The 22,768-nt window shown below is 59.2% G+C and overlaps 1 protein-coding gene across 1 annotated transcript; it reads left to right on the plus strand.

The window, feature by feature from the left end:
* Positions 1 to 1,237: 1,237 nt before the first annotated feature.
* GNAI2 (G protein subunit alpha i2) lies at positions 1,238 to 20,966 on the plus strand. Its single transcript, XM_006196331.3, has 9 exons — positions 1,238 to 1,630; positions 15,281 to 15,323; positions 15,586 to 15,727; positions 15,900 to 16,060; positions 17,872 to 18,000; positions 18,390 to 18,519; positions 18,602 to 18,755; positions 19,130 to 19,344; positions 19,976 to 20,966. The coding sequence occupies exons 1-8, from the start codon at positions 1,513 to 1,515 to the stop codon at positions 19,318 to 19,320; spliced, it is 1,068 nt and encodes a 355-aa protein (XP_006196393.1). The 5' UTR covers positions 1,238 to 1,512; the 3' UTR covers positions 19,321 to 19,344; positions 19,976 to 20,966.
* Positions 20,967 to 22,768: the final 1,802 nt, after the last annotated feature.

The following is a 22,768-nucleotide window of genomic DNA, read 5'->3' on the forward strand; positions in this document are numbered from 1 at the left end:
TTTGGAGGCTGGACCTATGTATGGATATATAGAGCATATCTTTCAATGTTTGTGTCCCTGGGTGGGCGTTGTGTGTTTCTGACAGATTTGCTGTGTGCTTATAGCAGGGCCTACCTGAGCTTTGGCTCCAGGCAGGAGGGTGCCCTGGGGGGAATCATTGGAAGACTTACAGACCAATGGCTCCTCAACAGGGGAGCCATTCAGATAGGGACACACAGACACTCCAGGGAAAGCAGACAGCCTGAGGACTGGGAGGTGAAACAAGTTGTGTGCCAAGCTGGGAAGGAGAGAGTCTGTGCTGAACAGGGGGCAGTGGATGGCCAACCTTTGGTGGCCAGCTCCATTCCTGACTTTGTGGACCTTTATTCGTCTTTAGGCTGGGGCCTCCCAGCTCATGGCACTGGGGCCACACAGGACACCTTCCTGGGTAACCCGAGGCAGACCCTTCAAATGTCCATCAGAGGTGGGGGCTGTGTACTCCTGGAGAACAGGGTCAGGAAAAGACTGAAATGTACCGCCCGAAATGCTGCTGCCTCCACCCCACCTTTGCCCAGCCATGGGGTTGCAGCCACTGTCCAGTGGTGATAGGCCATAATAAGATCACAGCCACTTATGTTCCCACAAGTCAGGTGGCATCTCTCTCTCTCTCTCCCTTAGGTCCTGGTTGCTGGGTCCCAGGTTGGAATCCAGGATGGCCACCTGCAGGAGGATACCTCCTAGATGATCAAAGAAAGATGGGTAAGTCTTGGATGATTAGAGAAGGTACCCCTGCTGAGGGAGACAGCCTGGCCAAGGGTGTTGAGGTGGCAATAGATTTTTTTCTTACTGTTACCTAAAGAAGGGACCAAGGCAGCTTTAAGACGGAAAAAGGCCCAGTCCAGAGAGCTCCTGGGGCTCTGCAGATCCCAAAACAAGTTTATTGGGTTCATTAACTTTAACAAGTGACGAAGACACGCCTCTTCCCACTCTGTTCGCCCAACTCGCAGGAGCTCGGAGGGCTGGTTCCTGCTAGGCCCGCGAGGTGCCGCGGATCCCCATCCTCGGGCTACGAGATCCGCCCGCCCCCGCCGTCGGGCAGCAGAGCTTGGTGCTCCTTACCCAATCCAAGCCTGGCCCCGCCTGCAGCCGGCCCTACGTGCAATCCTGGGCTAGGCTCTTCCCCTAGAGCTATCCTTTGGCGTGGCTCCGCCTCCAGCCCCCGCCGAGCTTGGGCTGCGCCTAACTTCGCCTTTGCTCCGCCCTCAAGCCAATCACCGGCCCTAGATCTCCCTTGGCCCCGCCTCCGGGCCCGCCCCGGCCCAGTCCCGGGCCTGACTCGCTCCGGCCCCACCCCCGGCCCGCCCTGCCGTCGGTGCGCGGCCGCCTGGAAGGCACCGCCCGCAGACGCTCGGAACTGCCGACCCGAGAGCTACCCGTAGAGGGCCGGCGGCGGGAGCGAAGTGGGTCGGGCGGGGCCGAGCCGGGCCGGGGCCGTGTCGGGGCCGGGCAGCGGCCGGGCCGGCGGACGGCGGGATGGGCTGCACCGTGAGCGCCGAGGATAAGGCGGCGGCCGAGCGCTCCAAGATGATCGACAAGAACCTGCGGGAAGACGGCGAGAAGGCGGCGCGGGAGGTGAAGTTGCTGCTGTTGGGTGAGGCCGCGCCCTGCGCTCGGACCCCTCATTCCCCTCCCAAATCCCCGACTTTGACCAGCAGACTAGGGCTTCGAACTCCCAGACTCGGCCTTGAACCCACAGGCCCCCAGACAAGGACATAGAAATAATGGATCAAAACTCTCGACTGGCCTAGACCTCTGATCCATAGCCCAGACTGTAGGTCAGATCCTCAACTCATCCGAGAACCCAAACCTCAAACGCAGCCACCAGTGCCCCAACGACTGCTGCCCAGAGCTCTGCTTGACGATCTACCCTTTCTGACCAACCTCACAGACCCTCAGAGCCCCTGCTTTGTCCTTCCATCTTTCCCTAGACTTTACCCAAACCCCCAGAATCCCACTCAGCCCCCACCCTCAGGCACCACCTGCTCCCTCACCTGATCCCTCTCTTCCTATTGGGCATGAGTATCCCGGGGCCCCTATCAGGCCCCCACTCACTCCCTCTTTTCCTCTCTTTGCCTCATCCCTCTTTTGGACCCTATACCCTCCACCTGTGCACCTTGACCCCAAGGGACCTCTCAAGTGGGATGATTGCTTATGAGCTCTCTCTTAAGCAGGACCCACCAAACCTTTAGAGACCCCTGTTCCCCACATCTGGCCCAGCGGCTCCCTCTCTGCACGCATCTCTCCTCAGACCCTCTGCTCCCCTGCTCTTAGGTCCTCTCCCACACACTGGCCTTCTCCAGATTCCCCCACCCATCCTGCACCAGGTGGGCCAGGCTGGGAGGACGGGCCCCAGCCCCCTAAGGGACTGGACTGAGGTGCCACTGGTCATGCTGGGGGAGGGGCCAGGCCTGAAGCTTCCCAGGGAGATTCCGCTGGCTGTCTGTTTCCCAGTTTCTAAGTCCTGTCTGGGCCAGTGAGGGGGTGTCTGGGAGTAGGAAGGAGTGTGGAGGAGTTTGGGTTGCGTCGCCTCCAAGGCCAGGGAAGATGGTGGCTGCTTGAGGGGTGGGGGGAAGTGGAAGTGGTGAGACAGCCGACATATTGCTGCCCCCGGCGGGCAGGCCAAGGAGATCTGCTGGCTTCCCGCACCCCTCTGGGCCCAAAGGACTGGGATGTGGCCTCTGGGAGTGGGTGGGCCTGTAGGGTCTTGAAGCCCTGTGAGGGGGGAGTGGTGGACCAGCTGCATGAGTAGTCGGCCTGCTGGGGTGAGCATCTGAAGTGGACTTTTACAAAGGCTTTGGGTCTGGTAGTTGTCCCAGTGCAGCCTCCCACTAGGAGCAGGTGTGGTGCCCAACGGCAGCCTGATTTAGGGGAGGTTCAGGGGTGGGGGGGAAGCAGGCCCTTGTGGCAGCATTGAAGGCTGGACCATGTATGTGGGGGGGTGTGGCCCCTCAGCACCAGAGCTGCTGTGGGGTCCCAAGGCTGTGAAAAGTGGGGCTTTTCACGTTGGGCTTGTGGCTGAGGAGCAGCGTGTCTTCTATCCTGGGCCCATCTGTTGAGTGTCCCTGGGGGCCTGGCCTCAGGGGCACAGCCCCAGAGGTTTCAAAATGGCATCCGCTCCGCTGCCGCCGCCGCTGCGGGGAGGAAGAGAAGGGGCGGGAAGGGGCGGCGGCCCAGCCTCCTGGGCTGTTTTGCGTTGGGCGCTTGCCTCTTCCTGTCTCTGCTGCGAGTGCGGCAGCGGCAGTGAGTGGGTGTCGACACGGTGGAATGCCCATTGCTGCTGCCCGCTGGACCCGGGGAGGGTGCTTCCAGTACCACTGCCTCCCCGGGTCCAGCCAGCCCCTTCCCAGGCCGGTCTCAGTTATGGTGGCTGCTGAGATGTGGGGCTGGCCGGTAGGGCACAGGGCTCCTGCCTGGCCTGTTCTGTATCCTGACCCCATCCCACCAATCTTGGTCCTTGGAGCCCTGCTCAGGTTCTGGGCATGGCAACCCCTCCCACACTGGGCTGGCAGCAGCCAGGGGTGTAGGGTCCGGCTCAGCATTTTCTAGGCTGAGGAGTCCATCTCAGCATCCTCCCCCTCTGGCCCTTGCTTCCTCTGTGAAATGGACTTCCTGGGTTTGGGCCAGAGGAGTGCTGTGCCCAGGATGGAGAGAATAGGGGCCTCATGGAGGTTCCTGTTGGGAGTATGGGGTAGGGGCTAAGACCCTGCAGAGGATACACTGTGAGGGCCTAGGAGACCAAACTCTGTCTGAAATTGAGGACCCAGTCTGCCAGGGCTGCCTGGGGAAGGATCCTGGCTGGCCATCCCTTCCCCATCCAGGTGATGATGGTGATGGGAGCCCAGCTGAGGCAGCTTCAGAGTGCTGGGTGCCCGTCCCACGTAGCGGGAAAGACTCTGTCCAGGCAACGGGACTCAGGCTGGGCAATTGCCAGCCTTCCCTCCCAGCCAGAACCACGCCTGCTGCTCCACCCGCATACTGGCTCCTTCCTGTCCTGGGTAGCCCTGCCAGTGGGCGGGTACAGTCACTGTCACCGGGGCAGAGGCAGATGTGGTACATGCTGGTAAGAGGGTTTTTCCTGGCAGCTTGGTAGGGGGAGCATAGTTGCTGATACCAGCCCTACTTCAAGGATACTCCCCTTCCCAGTTCAACTTGATTGACCAGCTATCCCCAGGTGGAATCTGGGGCCTCAGGCTGGGCACTTAGGGGAAAGTAAGCCAGAGTGTGTGTTTAGGGGGTGTCCCTGAATTGGGATGAGCTTGGTGGGCAGCCTACAGAGTAAGGAGAGATAGTGTCCATCGTTGGCTCCAGGAAGGCTTTAGGGTATAAATACAGCAGTTCTCTTGCCCCTGGGACTTCGTATTTGTTCCCTTCACTTGATGTACTTTTCCTCTGTTTCACTCCTACTTGCTTTTCTTCTTCAAGAATCTGCTCAGGAATCACCTCCCAGGATCCTTCCTTGACAATCCTCTTCCCTGAGGCTGGTAAAGCACCTCCTCTGGCTCCCTCTGAGCTTCCCCCATCAGAGCTTGGTATTTGCTGGCGTCACAGCTGCTCTCCCTTGAGACGGGGTAGGGCTGTGTCCTCTTCATTTCTGAGCCTTCTATGCCAAGCATGGAGTCTGGTACCTACTGAGTGATTCTTCTCTGTTGAATGAAAGAAGTGCTCCTAATATGAACTTGGTCTTGGGGATGGGTAGATGGAGGAGTAATATGGAGGCCACTGAGCCAGCACCTGCCGTATCATAAGCAGGTGGCAAGGGCCAATGACCAGGACTGGTGGAGGGAAAACTTCTTCAGGCTGTTTCCCCTGCTCTCATCAGGCTATGATGGCACCTCAGAGATGGCCCTTCTCCTACTCGGTTCAGATCTCTTGCTGACAAGTCTGCAGCCTGTCACAGGGCACGCCACGACGCCCAGCAGGGACTCCAGCTGTTCATATGGGAGAGTGGCTTTGCATTCTTCCTTTCAGCTCAGGCTGTTTGTGGACTACTGCAGGCCTGCTATCTCCAGTAGAGCCTATCTAGCTATTAGGGCAGGAGCTGCCCCACAGCCCTGGGGCTCAGACAGAGTAATAATGCTGCAGGAGTTTTTGGCCTGGCCAGTGTGGAGATTGCGCACACAAGGGCTCAACTAGGTTTAAAGAAAAAGGGAGTTTTGTGCCCTTTTTCCTGACTGTGTCTCTTGCAAAGGGCCTGGCACACTGTAGGTGCCTGCTAAGTGTGTGTGGAAAGAATGAGAATTGAGCACAGCCATGAACAGGGGGAAGTAATTCTAGGGCTGCTGCTTGGGGCTTGGTGTAGCTGGAGTTAGTGGGAAGGGCTTGCCTGGGATCCTGGCTGGCTGGGTATGGGGTAGAGTCTAATAATGCCTGTGAATGGAGTGTGGGGCTTCCTGGAGAGGCGGTCCTCTGAGTGGCCTTGGAAAATGAGCAACATTTGCCAGGGTCTGGCACTGGGGACAGAGGGACCAACTCAGCAAGGGCACTGAGGTAGGAGGGCCTGACCTAGGTTCCCAAGACTTTGGGTGGGTGTTTGCTGGCCTGGGAGAGGAGGGCTCACTTTTCTCAGACCAGCTCTTGGGGTCACAAAGACCTGGGCTCAAATCCCAGCTTCCCTAGTGCATACTGCCTGAGAAATCCCGCAACAGGGGAAATCCTGGTAAACGATCTGCTCTCCACTTATAACCTGGGATGTGGCACCAGCCTACAGCCACAGGTGTTGTGGGGATGGTATACCAAAGTGGCAAGGGACCCTCTGCTGACTCCTGCAGAGCTGAGAGTTTGGTGGGGAGGGGTCTTCCTGGCCTGGAGGCTGCCTGGCAGCAGTATAGAGACCCTGGGGAACACCTGCCCTTGTCCTTAGGCAGCTGCTCACAGAAAGTGGGAGATTGAGTTCTGTAGACATTTGGTGCCAGCTGGAGTGCCACAGTCCTGGGGACCTTAGGCTCAACCTCTGGGGGCTGAGCTACCTTCCTGGGGGTCTAGGGTTGGGGTTGTGGCAGGGCCCTGGGTACCAAGTGGGCTGGTACCCAGGCGGGCCTCCAGTCTTCCTATTCTCCCCACAGCCTTCCCCATCCCGCCATCCGGCCATCCTGGCTGGAGCTCATTAGCACTTGAATAGGGGGCGGGGCAGCTTGAGTCTCTGAGTCTCTTCTTCCCACCCCTCCCCCAGGCTAGGCCTGGCTTTGTCTTCCAGAGCCAGTAGTACAGGGCTGGAGCTCCCACACTAGGGATTGAGTAGGGGTCTAAGCCATTTCTGACCCCCCTCTGCCAGCATCCTGTGGAGTCCCACTGAACTCAGCCCCGCCCATAACTTATGTCGGTGCAGCCAGCATAAGTCCCACTTCTAGGATAGTAGTGAAACTGGGTCCTTCAAAGGATACCCATGAATCAGGGCGGTTTTGCAAAGGAACTGACACTGGAGCTCAGCTGAGGGCATCCCAGGAGGATTGGGGGTGGAGAACCTCAGACAGAGGGCAGAGCAGGTGGTAAGGAGAGGGAATCACTGCCACTGTGACTGGAGGTGAAAGTCAAGCCAGCTGAAGAGCTCAGGCTTCCATGCCAGGCCCTGAGGCAGCGTTGAGCCACCCACTGTGCTTGAGTTGGAGCCTAGGCTGCCAGATGGGGACTGGCACGATCGGGCCTGAGTAGCCATTCAGGGTTGGCCCTGGGCTGGGCTGAGTTGCAGGGTCACTGGGTGGTATCCTTGCTCCCCTAGGCTTGCAAATGTTGCCCCAAAAGTGACAGCAGATAGTTCTGGGGGTGGAGCCTGATGGGAGCCCGGTGAGGTCCCTGGGCTGCAGCACTTAGAGCAGCATGGGCGCAGGCAGGCACACTGGTCCTATACACCCTGTCCTTGGTCTCAGTCCCTGGCTGTGTCTCTCTCGGTCTCTATCTCTAAAAGCCACCCATTCTTTTGACAGGAACAGGATGGAGGAAGCTTTGTCCACATAAACTCTTAGCCTCTGAGGGACCAGGCCCTTGCCCACCCCCTACATCCCCAGCAGAGGATGAGACAGTCTGACCCGGAACCTGAGTGCTACCTTTTGGCAGGATGGGGCAGATGGGGGCAGGGCCCGGGGCAGGGCCCAGGCCAGCTTCTGTCTCATCTTCCCAGTATCTCAGGGCAGGAGTCCCAACCTAAGCGTTCAGTGAGGGGAAGGGGTCAGCAGGTTATGTATGGTCAAACCATAGCTTATGAGCCCTGCCTAAGAATGCCCCTGGGAGGGCAGAGGACTAGGCCCTTTGTTGGTGGCCCTAGTACCTGATACTCTCAGGCAGTCCCTCCCTCAGCCACAGGTGCAGGGTGGGGCCCCCTCTACTCAGCCCCACCCAGCTTCCCTAGCCCGGAGCTCTTGTTCTTACTAAACCCCAACCCACTCCACCCTCACTCCAATGCTGATTCTGGGGCTCTGGTCATCTTGATGATTTGGGAAGAATAATAATCTCCCTGGAAAAACCACACATTCTTTAGGGTAGGCTGGGCCGTCAGTGTTGGCCTTCTGAGTACACTTCCAAGGCTTGGCAGTTAAGTACCCAGCCTGTTTGAGCCAAAACCTAAAGGTGGGATCATGTAAGGCTTGTTGAGAAGGTGTCCTCGTGGCTTGGAGAATTCCGGGTGCCACAGCTGCTATAGCTTCAAGTATCCAGAGGGGGTGTTGATGACAACACCTACTGTGCGCCGGGTGGGAGGAGGGGCCGTGAAGTCTGCATGGCAGGGCTGGGCCTCTCGGGGAAGTGGTGTCCACACCGGAGGAAAAGGAGGAAGCAGCTGAAGGAGGAGGAGCCCAAAAGAGGAAGAGGCCAGAGGGCCGCTTACACTCTGCACTGGGGTGGGGGGTGTGAGCCAGGTCAACAAGAGGTTTAAGAAGGTGGGCCCCACCTGTCCAGGCTCTTCTGCATCTCCCTGTGGGCCACCCTACTGGCAGTCACTGGGTTGGAGTCAGTCCAGACAGCTCTGTCCCTTGTCCTTCCCCAGCAACCACTGGGCCCAGGATCTCAGAGAAGGTGGTGCCTCTGAGAAGGATTCCAGGCTCCTCCTTTGACCACAGGAAGTGGTGGCTGGAAGAGGGACGGCAGCATGGGGTGGAGGGGGGGCGGCTAGCAGGAAAGCAGAGGGCTGCTCCTATGTTCCCCAGCGGCCATTGCCCTCCAAAGCCGGAAGGCCGGCTGCAGGCCCAGATGAATGCCCGGAAATGGAGCAGCAGCCCCGGGATTAGCTCACTCTGGGTTTCCCCTGCCTTGGGGTAGAGAGGGGGCCCTTGATCCAGTGTAAGGATTCCCCCCTGCGACTACCCACTGGGCCTGGGGGTGCCTTCACTGGGTCTCAGTTTCCTCTCTGTTGGTGACAGCAGCCACCTCTGTTTGAGCCCTGATTGTGTGAGGCTGGGACTGACATTACATCTGTTTCATTGATGCAGAAACTGAGGGTCAGGGACATTACATGACTTACCCAGAAAGTGGAGACAAAACCAAGCACACAACCCATTTAGTGACTCTGAGCACTTGCCCCCAGCTCCTGTAGCCCTCCAGGAGTCTGTTCCCAACTGGCAAGAATTGGTCAGTCAGGATGATAGGCAGATGCTGTGGGTACGCGTATGTGTTCTGTATAAGCCTGGGGCCCTGACGGGGAGCCTCAGTTCTTTTAGGGAATTGGAAGAGGGCCATCTACCCTGGAGGATGGGACTCAGGACCCTATGAGTCTTTCCTGCTCAAGGCCAGAAATCTGCTGTATGTCCATGGGGGACCTCATCCTAATGCAGCTGCCCCCGTTTTTGCTTCCCAAAGTCCCCGCTTCTGGCCCTGGCCCTTCACAGTAATACTTGGGTCACAGTGAGGCAGCTTAGCACTTCGCTTTCCCCCCCTGAAATTATGCTCTTGCTTCTCACAGCCCCTAGGCTAAGGCCAGGCCTGAGCAAGGCTCAGAGGCTGTCAGAGTCCCGCGTGGGAGCCGCTGAGCCTGGTCTGAAGACTGGGAGTTGTCCAGAGGAGGAGAAGGGAAGAGTGTTCCTGCAGAAGGCCACCCTGAGAGCAAATGCTATGGTGGGCTTGTATGTGGCACCGTGTAGCGACTGATGTGTCCATGGTGTGGGCTGGCCACAGCCTCATAGGTGGTGAGGCTGGCCCTCATGCTTCTTAACCTCCAAATCCAAGTTTTGTTGCCTTGCCCTCCTCCACAGAGGTTCCCAGGAGTTCTGCTTTGTGTTGTCAGGCTGGGCCCGAGGGTGCTGAGGAGCCTAAGAGACGTAGGAGAGTTCGAGCAGAAGCAGCAGAAGCACCAAGGCCCCAGGGGACACAAAGCCAAGACCATGCATCCTCATGGCCAGTCAAGACCTTGGGTCCCAGAAGGCCCACTCCCCTACCTTCCTCACTGTGTGATCTCAGGCTGCCACTGTCCTCTCACTGTGCTCAGTGCTAGGACCTATGATGTCATGATTCTCAGCATGGTCCATGGCTTGTGGGCACGTAGACAAACTGGTTTGGGCTGGATCTTGAAGCAGTTTAGGGTGGGTGTGAGGACCCAAGAGAGGCTGCTCAGGGCAGGCCTGGGGTTTGGCACACTCCTTTGAGGGGTACGTGTCATAGATGGAGACACTGATGCCCAGGCACTGGGCATCTCACCCAGGGTCTACCACAATGAATCAGGGAGAGAGGGGTGATTTAGATTCTTTGAAAACACAAAGCAATTCCTTAAATGAAGAAGCATCAGGGAGAGGGGTGTGACCTGGGCCCTGTCCAGCATCGCCTGGCTCCTGTAGAGGGTGAGACCTGTAGCCTGAGGGGCCAACTGTGAACTGGTCTCAGGGCTTCCTCTCCTTCAGGGTGGCCTATCTTACCCAGTGCCTCAGTTTTCCTCTGTACACTGGGCAGGGCCCTACTGAGGGAGATACAGCCTTGCCCTGGAAAGCCCTCTCCATGTCTGGCAGGACCCGAGGCCTGTTTCCTTTGCACAGAGAGCTCTGACTTGGCCGCAGCAGGCCAGGCCCTGGTTGTTCATGAACCCCTGGGAGCTGCTAGAGGCTGCCCAAGTGGCAGAGACTGGAGGGAGGAAAGTTCTGGGTTTGTTGGGGCACCTGGGGGAAGGCAAGGCCACACATGTGGGTGGGGGTGTTGCAAGGACCATCTGAGACCCATGTCCCTGTCCCTCACAGGGCCAGACCCCGGCTGAGCCTCCTTGAGGGGAGTGAGGGGCCAGAAAGAGCACCTGGAGGAAGGAAGAGACGCCAGGGGCGGGGCTTGGAGGGCCTTTGTGTGGCGGGGCCCTCTCCCCCTCCCTCCCGTTCCCATTGTTCCCTTGTGTGCGGCGTCTCCGCCGGCGGAGGGCTTCCCAGGCTCTGGAAGGGGCCATGGGGGAGGCACCTCCCCCAGCTGCCCCTAGCTGAGGCTTTTCAGAAACAAACGCTCTACTGCGCGGCCCAACCCCCACCTCGTCCTCTGGGTCTCTGGCTGCCGGGCTCCCCCTGGTGGTGGCGGGGCGGGACCCTGAGGCTGCAGGGGAGGGGCCGGAGCCGTGGGGGCCCAGAACCACGGGCTGGGCTGGAGACGTGGCACCTTCCTGGGATGAGAGTGGGCGGTAGTGCCAGGGCTGCCTCTGGAGTGGGCTTCTCACCCTCGCCCGTGCGCCCCACCAGGGTAGGCCGGTGGCGGGGAATAGGGGGCGGTGGTGGCAGTGGGGGGCGGGCCTGTGCTGAGGGTTTGAGCTGGGCTGCTGCCCAAGTCTACCCTGTGGTCTCAGCCACTGCTGCTTCTGAGAATCTCTGCCCTCAGGCCTGCCACGTCAGCCGCTGCCCTCCCTAGCCCCACGTGTTCCAGAGGAGCCCACCACCACGAGAGCCTCTCCAGGGAGGCCTGTTACCCAGCCTGCCCAGGCTTCTGGGTGCGGGGAGCCAGTGAGCAGTGTCTGCGGTGAGGCTGCCAGGGCGGGAGGGAGTACCCAGCTTTGTAGGAGTGCCTGCTTGTGTGGAAGGGAAGTGACGAACTCCGAGCAAAAAGCCAGCAAGAGAGTGAGTGGCTCTGACTCCTGTCCCAGGTTACACAAGTCCCGCCAGGGAACCACCATTGCTGAGTCAGCCTGTTAGCCACTGGTCATTGCCCTCCGATGTGTTTTGTCTGAAAGCCTCAGAAACTCGCCTTCAAAATGAGATGGCCACATCAGGCCCCTCTGCAGGCTGCGGTTGCAGTGACCTATGCAGCATGGTTACAGTGGGTTGCAGGAAATGAGAGGTTTGGGGAAATCTGTCATCTTCCGAAGGGTAGAAAAATAGTGATAACTTTGATCTAAATGCTCACCATGTGCCGGGCACTCACCCCTCTCCTGGGATGAGATAATGGGGTGTCCTCTTCGTCTCACAGATGAGGTGCCAGAGGATGGGCAGGAAGGGTCTGCAACTCTTGGAGATCTCAGGAAGGATGAGGGTGGGCACCAGGGCTGCGGCAGGTCTGGAGCGCCCTCTGAGAGAGGATCTGAAAGTGAGAGGTGGACTGGCTGGCCACTCAAGGCCTCATAGCCTCTGTGGAGGGCCTCCCAGCAGGACAGAGCTTTGTCTGGGAGATAGAGGGTCTACGATAGACAGGCAACAGCCAGACCTGACAATGGGGCTTGGGATCAGCATCAAGCCATTGGACCAGTGGCCTATCTTTGCTGTAGAGGCCCTGCTGGCCTTGTTCAGGCAGGTGGAGTTCTTTCTCCCTTCCCCCATCTGTTCCCTTCTCAGATGGGGCCCAGCGCTCCTGGGAGTGGAAGCAGATGTTCTAACGCAGAGCAGCCGTTGTCGCCCAGAACATCACGGCAATTACTGCCCTCCCGCAGGGGGCCCAGCAGCTGCGCCCTAGGGCAAGGCTGCAGAGGTTTCTTCCTTGGTGGGAAGAGGTATGGCCCAGTGGGAACACTGAGGCCACCCAGGGAGCCTCTGTGGGTCCCTCTGCTCTCACTTAGCTGGAGAAGGATTCCCTGATGGGCCCTCTGTGGGTAGGAGACTCCTGCCACCTTCTGCTGGCTGAGTTCCCCCAACCAGCAGCTTTGAGGCCATCCAGAGCCAGCTAGTGAAGCCCCTGCCTCTGAGAGGAAGGCACAGGGCTGGGTGGGGAGAACTGGGTGCCTAGGATCGGCAAGGTGTGAGCAAACCCCAAGCCAAATACTGGCCTGTCTGCTGGGGGAGCACCATCAGGTCCCGATGGAAAAGGAGCCAGCTGCTCCATAGCTCCTGGGGCACCTATGTCGTGGGCTGCCCAAGAACCAGGGTGTCCACCTGAGTGTCATGCTATGGTCCCACCCACCTCTCCCCCTGTCCTCTATCTACCATAGCTGCTCCTGGGTCGGGCCTCTGTTCTGTCCTGGTGTACCCCCAGCTTCCTGCTTGGCTGCCAGCACCACACCCTTGACCTACCACTTATCCTTCCCTCTTGAGTCATGGCTGCTGGAAAGACAAAGGGACCACCCTGAGTCCACGGTTTGTGTGACCTTGGTCTGTCCACCTGTGAAATGGGGGGTCTCTGCAATGACCTCTGTAGGGGGCAGAAAATGTTCTCTTGACTCTTAAAAGGGAGAGGAAGGGAGACTGAGGCTGGAAGGGGACAGGGAAGTGGACCCTCAGCTGCTGGGTAGGGGACAAGTGTCCCAGCTCCAGCCCGGCTTGCCCAGGTGCCATCTCCCTTAGTCTCTGCTGGGCCTGTCGCTGCAAGGAAAATCAGATGCAAAGCAAGTTTGTGCTGTCGTCCCCATCTCTGGGCAGGGTCATGGGGTGGCCCAACCACTGACCAAGAGGGCCAGACAGGGAGACTGGTGCGTCAGTGGTCAGTGGTCCCAAAGTCACACAAAAGGGGGCATCCCTTACCATCACCTCAGTTCTCCTGTGCCCTAGATAGTGGCCTGTTCTGTCTCGGTTCACCTGACTCAGGATGGTATGATTGAGCTGACCCATCACTTCACATCCTTGGTCTCCTCTCCCCTCTGGGCCCCCAAGCCTGGCTGAGACTTGTGGCTCCTGGGTCTTCCTCTGCTTCAGGATGTGTTCCCTTTCCCCTGTTCTGTGAAGCAAGTGCCTAGGTGCATAGGACAGCCAGGCAGTTACCTGGCCCTTGTGGTTAGCCAGGCCAGTGCTGTTCTCCTTGCTCTGTGGATATTTTGGGCCCTGGGGGATGGGCCGCAGTGATCAGGCAGCACCTTCAGGCTTTCCTAGGCCCTCTCCCTGTGTGCGCACTCAGCAGGTGGGGATTGTCAGCGGAGGGTTCCTAGCTGCTCCCCTGCCATGCAGAGCCCAGTGAAGGGGTTTGGGGGGCTGCTGCCACTTGACCACAGCCCAAACCCAGGGAAATAACTGGGACTGGGGCCTCTAGTGCCCAGGGGCTGAGCCCATAGAGGGGCTCGCTTTGCCAGCCACCCATCTGTGCCACCCACAATGCTCCACTCTCCTGGAAAGCAGGCTCGGGATAGTCAGAAGCCCAGTGATTCCAGGCAGCTGGTGGCATTTGTGAGGCAAGGTCAGACCCTTCTCAGGGAGGCCCCTGGGTGGTGGACATATCCTGGGCCAGAGCCGTGAAGGCCGCAGCTGTGCCCCATTTCTCCTGGTAAACTTGGATCTAGGGTAGGAGGTAGTGCGGATGCAGGAGGGCAGGGGTCTCGGCAGCGTCTGCTGCTGCAGAAACTCAGACCTGCATCTGCCTGGGACAGCAGGGAGTGAACCTGGTGGCAAGGGCTGTGTAGCCCAGCTGCAGTACAGAGCACAGGGACAGCGCTGGGGAAACTGAAGAGGTCTCCCACAGAGGGACTAGAACCATGTGACAGCAGCCTCTCTGTTTCCTCATTTGTGAGATGGGGATGAGACTAGGACTGATTCCTGGGGACTTGCTGTGAGACTGGCTTCCGTAGTGGACATGATGGGCTTAGAAAAACATCTGACAGTTAAGGCACTATTCATGGCTTGGCCGTGGTCATCATTGCTGCTCATGGCAGTTTCTGTGTTTACCCTTCAAGCTCTGAGGTTGTCTTGACCAGCCCTGAGGGATGTGGGGGCCAGAGTCCCCAAGTCTGACTTCTCCACAGACCCCACCACCCACCCGACTCAGAGGGACAGACCTGCCACAGTGATCAGGAGGGTTGGGACCCATGTAAATGGGACAAGGCACAGATATACCCAGCACAGAACTACATGGGCAAAGACCCAGAGTTGCTGAGAGGCAGTGCCTGGCAGGTACCGGTGTGACTGGCAGTGATTGGGGCAGAGCAGAGGGAAGAGCCCGGGTGAAGGCCTGGAGGGAAAGCTGGGCCCAGCCAAGGTGTGCTCTACCTGGAGCTCAGGACAGGGAGCAGTGAAGGGAAGGGGTAAGGGCCTGCCCAGATTTCTAGGTTGCCCTCCTCGAGATCTGATGGTGTGTCTGGGATGGGGCCGGGGAATCTGCTTTTTAAAAAAATCACCCTTCTTGAGCATCGTCCCACAGTATCTGAGCTGCACTTTGGGAAGGGCTGAGCAGGCCAGGCATCGTCCTGCATGTCTCCCTGCCCTTCTGAATCCTGGCTATGGGATCTGAGGCCAAGACTTTACTTTTCTGAGCCTCAGCGTCCTTGTCTGTAAAATGGGAAAAATAGTACCTGTGTGTGAGGTTGCTATGACAGTCACGAGAGAGAGGGCCAGCAAATGCCTCAGTGCTGACCAAAGGGAAATACAGGGTGGGGCTCTGCCAGGCCAGGGAAGCATCTTGAGTCACTACATGAGGACGTGCGTGCATGTGCATGTGTGTGAGAGAGAGACTGCGTGCCTCCCAGGTCCTGGGCCCAGCGAGCAGGGGGCTGGGCCTTGGGCCATTTCTGGGAGGCAGAAGAATGCTGCCACACCCCTATGCAGGGCTTCTTTCTGCCAGCAGTGCCCAGGCGCCATGTTGGGGAGCACCAGGCGCAGAGTGGCGAGCCTGCATATGTGAGAATGACAGGGTGACTCCTAAGGGGCTGGCCTCTAGTCTCCAGCCAGACTCAGCCAGAGCAGTGAGAGTCACAGTGGGCAGTGGACTTTGTAGGAAGCACAGGCCTGGAGTGGGTCCACCATGGGGTGCAGGTGGTCTAGGTTGTCTTGACCCCTGTGGCCCTGCCAGCAGCACCCCTGAGCACTCTGCTACCCACCTGTCTCCATCTCACTGTGCATTGATGGGGAGGGTGAGTTCTGCCTCCGGGGCCACACGACTGGGCCACTAGTTGCTTGCCTGTGTGGCCCCACTGGGCCTGCTCCCTAACTGCCTGTGCCCTTTGTTCCAGGTGCTGGGGAGTCAGGGAAGAGCACCATTGTCAAGCAGATGAAGTAAGTGCTGTGAGTGGGAGGCAGCCTCCGAACTTTGATTTCCTCTCCTCTTCCTCTGAGCCTGTACTGCCCCTAGGTGTAGGCCCAGCCAGTGTTAGCAGGGCCCAGGACCTCCTCAGAGGCAGTCTTCCATCCTCAGGTCCCAGTGGTCCAGAGACAGCTTCCTTCTTCTGAAGTAGGTCCCTGTAGGCCCCAGCAGTCCCAGCGGCCGTATGAGGTCCACGTGCCCTGTAGATCCTAACCCCTGCCCCCTGGCTGCCAGGATCATCCATGAAGACGGCTATTCAGAGGAGGAATGCCGGCAGTACCGGGCAGTTGTCTACAGCAACACCATCCAGTCCATCATGGCCATCGTCAAAGCCATGGGCAATCTACAGATTGACTTTGCTGACTCCTCCCGAGCGGTATGTGGACTCCCCTACCCTGCCTGCCTTCCATAAAGCTTCAGGGCAAGTCTTGTCCTGGGGAAGCTGAGAACACTCCAGCCTGGGTGCCATGCTGGAGGCCACCCTGCCTCTGACAGGTGAGGTGGGGGTGCGCTCCTGTGACTGGCTGACCGCTCACCACTGTGCCTAGGATGACGCCAGGCAGCTGTTTGCACTGTCTTGCACGGCTGAGGAGCAGGGCGTGCTCCCTGAGGACCTGTCCGGTGTCATCCGGAGGCTCTGGGCTGACCATGGTGTGCAGGCCTGCTTTGGCCGCTCGCGGGAGTACCAACTCAATGACTCTGCTGCCTAGTGAGTAGTCCAAGGGGCCGGGCTGGGGGTGGGGTGGGGGAGACCTTGCCCACAGCCTGGGCCAGAGGTGCTGAGCACCCTCAGAAGGATACTGACCGTCTCCATTCATGAAGCTGCTGACTGTCAACCGAGGCCTTGGTGATTTGGGGTTTGGCCTGGTTTGAGGCACTGAGCACCCCACGGGGAATAGGGCAGACAGGCTGGTGGCCAGTGCTGATAGCTGCAGGACTGTGAGGAGACATCCATAGGCTCTAGATGGTGCCACCCAGATAGGCTGCTGGCCCTGCACTCTGACTTCCCCTCTCCTACCTCCGCTTCAGCCAGTCCCTCTGTCTGGAACACCTTTCCCACTTCCACTTCCCATCCGATCCTGAGCCCACCCAGAGAGAGGCTGAACCTCAGCAGGGGTGAGTGGGAGGTGGATCTTGCCTGGCCATGATTCCTAAGTCCGGCCCCAGTCACCTGGACAGCCTCCCCGGCTCCTTACAGTGGCCTTAATGCACTTGTGAGTGCACAGCCCCCACAGGAGCTGTGGAATTACCGCCAATACTGTGGGAGCCTCCAGGCCTCCGTGCTGCCCCTCCCAGAGGTCACAGGCTCAGTGCCAACAGAGTTTGTGGGTCCTGGAAGCAGGGGGGGGGGTGGGTCCTATCAACCATTGCCCTTTCAGTGGCCTGGATCCTCAAGGAGAGAGGTTAGAGCCACCTTCCAGGCCACTTCCCACTCCTCCATCATCCCCGTTCTTCATTCCCCAGACGTTAAGTACCAGCTGTGGCCAGCACTGTTCTAGGTGTGGAGATTCAGCAGTAAACATGGGCCTGGCCCTCCCAGGCAGGTTTATGCTGTGACAGGATCACCCAGGGGTGGGAAGCAGTAGGTTGGAGCACCCCAGGGAACAGGAATACTCCAGCCCCTCTTCACAGCAATCCTCCAAGGCAGCTGTGGGGCAGTGGGTCCCTGGAGTGAGTGCATCTGCTGGGGACAAGGGAGAAACTGATATGGAACCCACTGTGAGGCTTCTGGGCTGGAGGCTTTCAGGGGCGAGGTACAGTATGCAGGTCACAGCACATGCGTCATGGTCCCCCATAGCCCTTCCTGTTTTTCTGTTCTGTCCCTGCGTCTCTGAAGTCATTTCCCTCTGGCCTGGCTGCTGGTGGGAGCCAAGGGCTACATCGGCATTGGGCAGCGGCTGGGAGGCCTATACCCAACCCCCAGGGCCCAGCAAGGATACTGAGGCAGGCAGCAGAGCTGGTCTCAGGGCTTGGCTGGGGCGGCATTGATACTAATTAAGAGAGCTGGTAATGAGGAACCTCTGGGACCTCTGCCAAACAAGTGTTGATGCCCTCCCCCTAAGGAGCCCAGATTTTACTGGGCACTGGGCAAAGAGCCCACTGGGCCTGGCAGGCCCCAACCTGTCCAGCCCTTCATGGAGGGACATGGCAGGCTGCTCTGCCGCGGGTACCATAATTGCGTCAATTAGCATCCTGAATCCCTCGCTGAAAGACTAATCTGCCCCCTCCCAGCTCCCTTGCCTGCAGCTCCACCACCCTGGATCCTGACTGAGGCACGCCTGGCTCAGACCTGGGTACTGGAGCTTGGCTGGTCAGCTATAGAGCTGCCTGCCCCTCCTCCCAGGCCTGTTCTTTAGGCAGGAGGCAGGGACACTAGTGCAAGTTTCTTCACCTGAGCAGTGAATGCAGTGCAGGCAGGGGTTAAAGAAGCCAGGGCTTTGTTTGAAAAATGAGGGGATGGAGGGGAAGGGGCCTCCTCGGCCAGCTGACCCCCACTGACCTCCCCCCCACCCACTCCAGCTACCTGAATGACCTGGAGCGCATTGCACAAAGTGACTACATCCCCACGCAGCAGGATGTGCTGCGGACCCGTGTGAAGACCACGGGCATCGTGGAGACACACTTCACCTTCAAAGACCTACACTTCAAGTGAGCGGGCATGTGGGCAGGGGCTGCCAGCGTTGGGAGTAATGGGGAGGGATCCTTCAGGGCCTGCAGATGGCGGTGTTGGGAGGGAGGGGCTGGTCCAGGATTCCCGGCCCCATGCTAAAGTTTCTCAAGGCTGCGTGGTTGCCAGCAGCTCACGGCTGACCCTGCCCCATGTGGCTGCAGCCTGCCCTGCTGACCAGGCTGACCCTGCTGGGCCAGATGTGCCCCGGCCCAGAACCAGGGATGAGGTGGGCGAGCATGGGTGATTCCATGAAGGCAGCTGCCCCCACTCTGAGCAGGCCTCCGTCCTCACTCGGCAAAACCTGTGAAATGGGGCGGGGACCTTCTCCCTGAACCCCTTCTCTGGAGCTAAGGCGCCATGTCCGCAGGATGTTTGATGTGGGTGGTCAGCGGTCCGAGCGGAAGAAGTGGATCCACTGCTTTGAGGGCGTCACAGCCATCATCTTCTGCGTAGCCTTGAGCGCCTATGACCTGGTGCTAGCTGAGGACGAGGAGATGGTGAGAGGCCCAGAGCTGCTTGTGTGGGGGGAGGGGGCGGGGCTGGTGCTGACCTTGCAGTGCTGTCTTGTCCCGCCCCCAGAACCGCATGCACGAGAGCATGAAGCTGTTCGACAGTATTTGCAACAACAAGTGGTTCACGGACACGTCCATCATCCTCTTCCTCAACAAGAAGGACCTGTTCGAGGAGAAGATCACACACAGCCCCCTGACCATCTGCTTTCCTGAGTATACAGGTGTGGGGTCTGGGCCTCTGGGGAGGAGCTGGTGGTGACCAGGTGGCCCACAGGTGCCCCCCGCTGAACAGAAGGGTAACTGTAGGATTCACACAGGGGCTGGCGCCTCACAGTCTTATTTATATACTTGTCCCTGCACACCCTGGGGCCCTTCCTAACACACTCAGGCATGTACCCATTAATGTCACTGGGCATCCTCCTTCACATAATCAGGTGCCCCTGTGTATACACCCAGACATGCATGTGCACTCCCATAACTGTCACACACACGTGACACGTTTGTCCGTTCACATGCACAGAACCCTGCTGTATGTGTGGGATGGGCCCACCAGCTGCACACGCAGCACGAGTCCTCACCATCGTGTCTCCCACAGGGGCCAACAAGTACGACGAGGCAGCCAGCTACATCCAGAGTAAATTTGAGGACCTGAACAAGCGCAAGGACACCAAGGAGATCTACACGCACTTTACGTGCGCCACCGACACCAAGAACGTGCAGTTCGTGTTCGACGCTGTCACCGACGTCATCATCAAGAATAACCTGAAGGACTGCGGCCTCTTCTGAGGGGCAGCGGGGCCTGGCAGGACGGTGAGCCTGAGGGGGCTGGGGAGGAGCAAAGGGGGCCTTCAGCACCCAGAGAAGGGGTGGGGTGGGGGCTGAGGAGGTCCCAGTGCGGGGGGGGGGCCTGGGCAGCCAGTAGGAGACCAAAGGGCAAGGGCAGCACAGGGTGCTGAGGGCCACAGTGCAGGGCACTGAGGAGGCAGCACACGTAGGCCCCAGGCTCATTCCGTTCAGCGGCCCAGAAGCGCCTGGCGGTGCCCTGGGGCAGAACTACAGGGCTCTCCCGACCTTCCTTGGAGAAAACTCAACTTCCTCACCAGCAGGCCACTGGCCTAGCTTGAAGTCTGTTGATGATCGAGGGGCCCAGCTGCCCGCCACTCAGTATGACCAGCTCTGCACTCTCAGCCCTGCCCTGTTTCCCTCGGACCTATGTGAGGGTCCTAAGCTGGGGCGGGCCCCACCGGCCCTGGGGAAGGAGGGGACTCTGTGGTGCTACAGACTCCCCTCCCCCATGTAGCCCAGCAATGCACACTGGCTCCTGGGCAGCTACTGTGTCCCTGGTGGGGAAAAAGGAGAAGGGTCATTGTCTAGGGAGGTGGGAGGAGCGACACACACTGGCTACCTCCTGACCCATGCCCTGACTGTCCCCCACCTCCAGGGCCACCGCCGACTCTGCTCCCCCCAGCCCCTGAGGAAGATGGGGGCAAGAGGACCACGCTCCCCGCCTGTCCCCCTGGCCGCTTTTCCTCCTCTTTCCACTCTCTGTTCTTGGATCCCCTGTCCCCTCCCTCAGGTCCAGAGACTGGGGGCAGGGGTTGCCACAGGCCTCTGTGTTTGAAGCCCGCCCTTGTCCCAGGTGCAGGGAAGGGCCATGGGTACCCTCTCCTGGCATCTCTTCTGGTTTTAACCATCATCTTGTTCTGTGATGGGGAGGGGAGCACATACTGAGTTTCCCAAGGCCTGTGTTTGGAGGGGCACCCAATTCTCCGGCCTGGGACCCTTAGCTTCACCCAACACCAGCCCCTGACCCAGCCCCAGTCCAGATGTTTACAGGGAGCCTCCCGCCCGACCCCCTACTCCAGGCCCACCCCCCCCCAGCCACTCGGAGGCCCCAAAGGAAAAAGCACAAGAAGCGTGAAACGCCACCATTCCTGGAGACCACAGTCCACCTGCTAATTCTCGTAGCTTTTTAAAAAAATGAAAGTCAAGAGAAAAAAAAAACTGCAAACCTAGAAAACTTTTTAGAGAAAAACTATTTAAAACTGTCCAATCCTGACCAGCGCCCACCCAACCCCTTTCCAGTGATTCTGTGCCTTGAGTGTGTCTGCGTGTTTACACCCATCCCTCTGCTGGTTGCCCCCTGTGTGGGCGGTGCCCTGCCCTCCACAGAATTGGGTTCCAAGGGCTGTTCCAGATAACTGCCAATGTCACTGAGGGCCTGCCCCTGCGGCCCTGGGCCCTGGCTCCATTAACCTAAATGTAGCTCCTTAGCGCTAACCTAGGAACCGCCGCTGCCTGCTGAGGGGCCCTGCCCCTCATGCCCTCGCCCCAGGCCCGGGACCTTCAGCGTTGAACACTTCCTTGCTTTTTTCACGTTTTATGGAATTGTTCACCTGGTTTGAAATAATAAAATGTAGAAAGAAAAAATACCGAGAACTGCTCCGCATTCTTCTCCCCCTCAGGGGCAGAGACCCAGTCTGAAATGGGCCAAGGTGTTGGGGATGTGGACCTGGACCCTCACTTCTGGCAGGGCCCTGGGTGCTTAGGTCTCCGGGTCATACTCAGGCCCAGGTCTTACCGCTTCAGCCTTCCCACTTGGACTAGTCATCTTACACGTTGGGCCCTGTATGTCTCCCCCTCTCCCTCCAGCACCTCTGCAGTCTGGGGTTGGTTGCTGGAATGGTGGGGCCCATTTCTTAAGGTGCTGTTCTAGGGTATTCTTACACATTGGGAGCAGGTGGAGTGTCCAGTGCATCTAGTGCAGAGGAAAATGTGACTTCTCACCTCCCAGGCCCAGGGCCCAGAAATGGTGTGCGCTACTGAGGTCACACAGCCAGGTAGGCTGCAGCCCTTTGCACACCCTCCACCCCCCCGCCCCGCCCAGAATTGAGACCCCCTTGGGCTTGATTAAACAGAAACTTGAGGACAGTAGGGGTCTTGAGGCATGTCCAGAAAGATCTCTGCCCCAGAGGTCCCTCTCCAAAGCTGAAGTGGGTAGGGACAGGCCGGTGGCTACACTTCAGTGTGTCTGTCGCCATGGGCAGGGGCAGGCTGTGGCTGTGTTGGGATTAGGGCTCTCAGAATGCAGAGGCTTCCATGAAGCTATGGGAAGTGCTCGTGCGTTGCTGGAGGAGGGAACGGCAGATAACCCGGGCCAGGGTGCCTGTGGGGTGGGCCCTGAGCGCCAGGCAAAGCGCTTGGATTCTGCCTTGGACAGTGGGGACTGCGGCCCGCTCAGCCTGTGGGAAACGCTGGGTGAAAGGCCCGCCTCTGCTGGCGTGGGGCTCGGAGGGGAGCGCTTCCGCCTTTGGCCGCCAGAGGGCGCCAAAGCCCGCGCCGGGCCGGTCACGGAGGCTGACGTCATCCGGTCTTGCAGAGGCCGCGAGGCACAAAGGCAGCTTTGTAGGGCGGCGGCGGCTCCGCGCCCGCGGTGGGACAAAGCGGCCTGGGCTGGGGTCGGCGCCGCGGAGGCGGGGCGGGTAGGGGCTGGAGAAGGGTAGGGGCCGGGGACCTGGGACCCCGCCTCCTCACACCTGCCTTTCCCCTAAGCCTCGGGGACGGGGGGCGAGTCCTGGCAGGAGATGAGAGGCTGCAGCCGCCCCAGCCCTATCGGAAGGAGATCAAGGCCCCCCAGTCCCCGTCCCCGCCCTAGTCCCTCGGGCCTTTCCTGCTACCCCTGTCTCTGAGGGCGGAGGAGCGCCAAGTGACAGGGAGAAAATCCCACGCTCAAGCCAGGATCCCTTTCTGCCTTCAGCGGTCAGCCCTGGACCCCGCTGAACCCTAGATATGCGGGCGGGGCGGGAACTCCGGTGCCCCGATGCCCGCCTAACAGGAAGCGGGCGCCAGCAATGGTTCCTTCCTTCTGTCCTGAGGGGGATCCCTGCACAGAGGGACCATTAAGGGCCTGGCATTGTCTGTCTGACGAACCCAATGCCTCCCTCCCTGGGTGGGCCACACAGGTTTCTGGCCAGGATCTCCTTGTACCCAGCTTGGCAGTGGGTCTGGGTGGGGTCCTGGCAAGCAAGGCTTCCCTGGGTGCAGACAGCAAGGCCCCCACCTGCCCTTGGCCCTCCTACCTCTGCTCTGATTTTGAGAGCATAAGGCTTCATTGTCCCAGCACTGGCGGGGGCGGCCTCTCAATTCATCCTTGTCTTTGGTGGTTGGGAAATTCCCAGCCATGGGGGGCGGTAGACAAGGGGGGCATCCCAGGTGTCCTGCACCCCAACAGGAG

The sequence above is a fragment of the Vicugna pacos genome, chromosome 17 (genome assembly GCF_048564905.1).
Source record: "Vicugna pacos chromosome 17, VicPac4, whole genome shotgun sequence".
NCBI lineage: Eukaryota > Metazoa > Chordata > Mammalia > Artiodactyla > Camelidae > Vicugna > Vicugna pacos.

What these genes read in the sequence shown, in the direction of transcription:
- GNAI2 (XM_006196331.3), top strand. Translation starts at nt 1,513, where the DNA reads ATGGGCTGCACCGTGAGCGCCGAGGATAAGGCGGCGGCCGAGCGCTCC. An exon ending in GGTGAAGTTGCTGCTGTTGG is followed by an intron (nt 1,631 to 15,280) that starts GTGAGGCCGCGC and finishes CCTTTGTTCCAG; the next exon opens with GTGCTGGGGAGTCAGGGAAG. An exon ending in CTGCTTTCCTGAGTATACAG is followed by an intron (nt 18,756 to 19,129) that starts GTGTGGGGTCTG and finishes TGTCTCCCACAG; the next exon opens with GGGCCAACAAGTACGACGAG.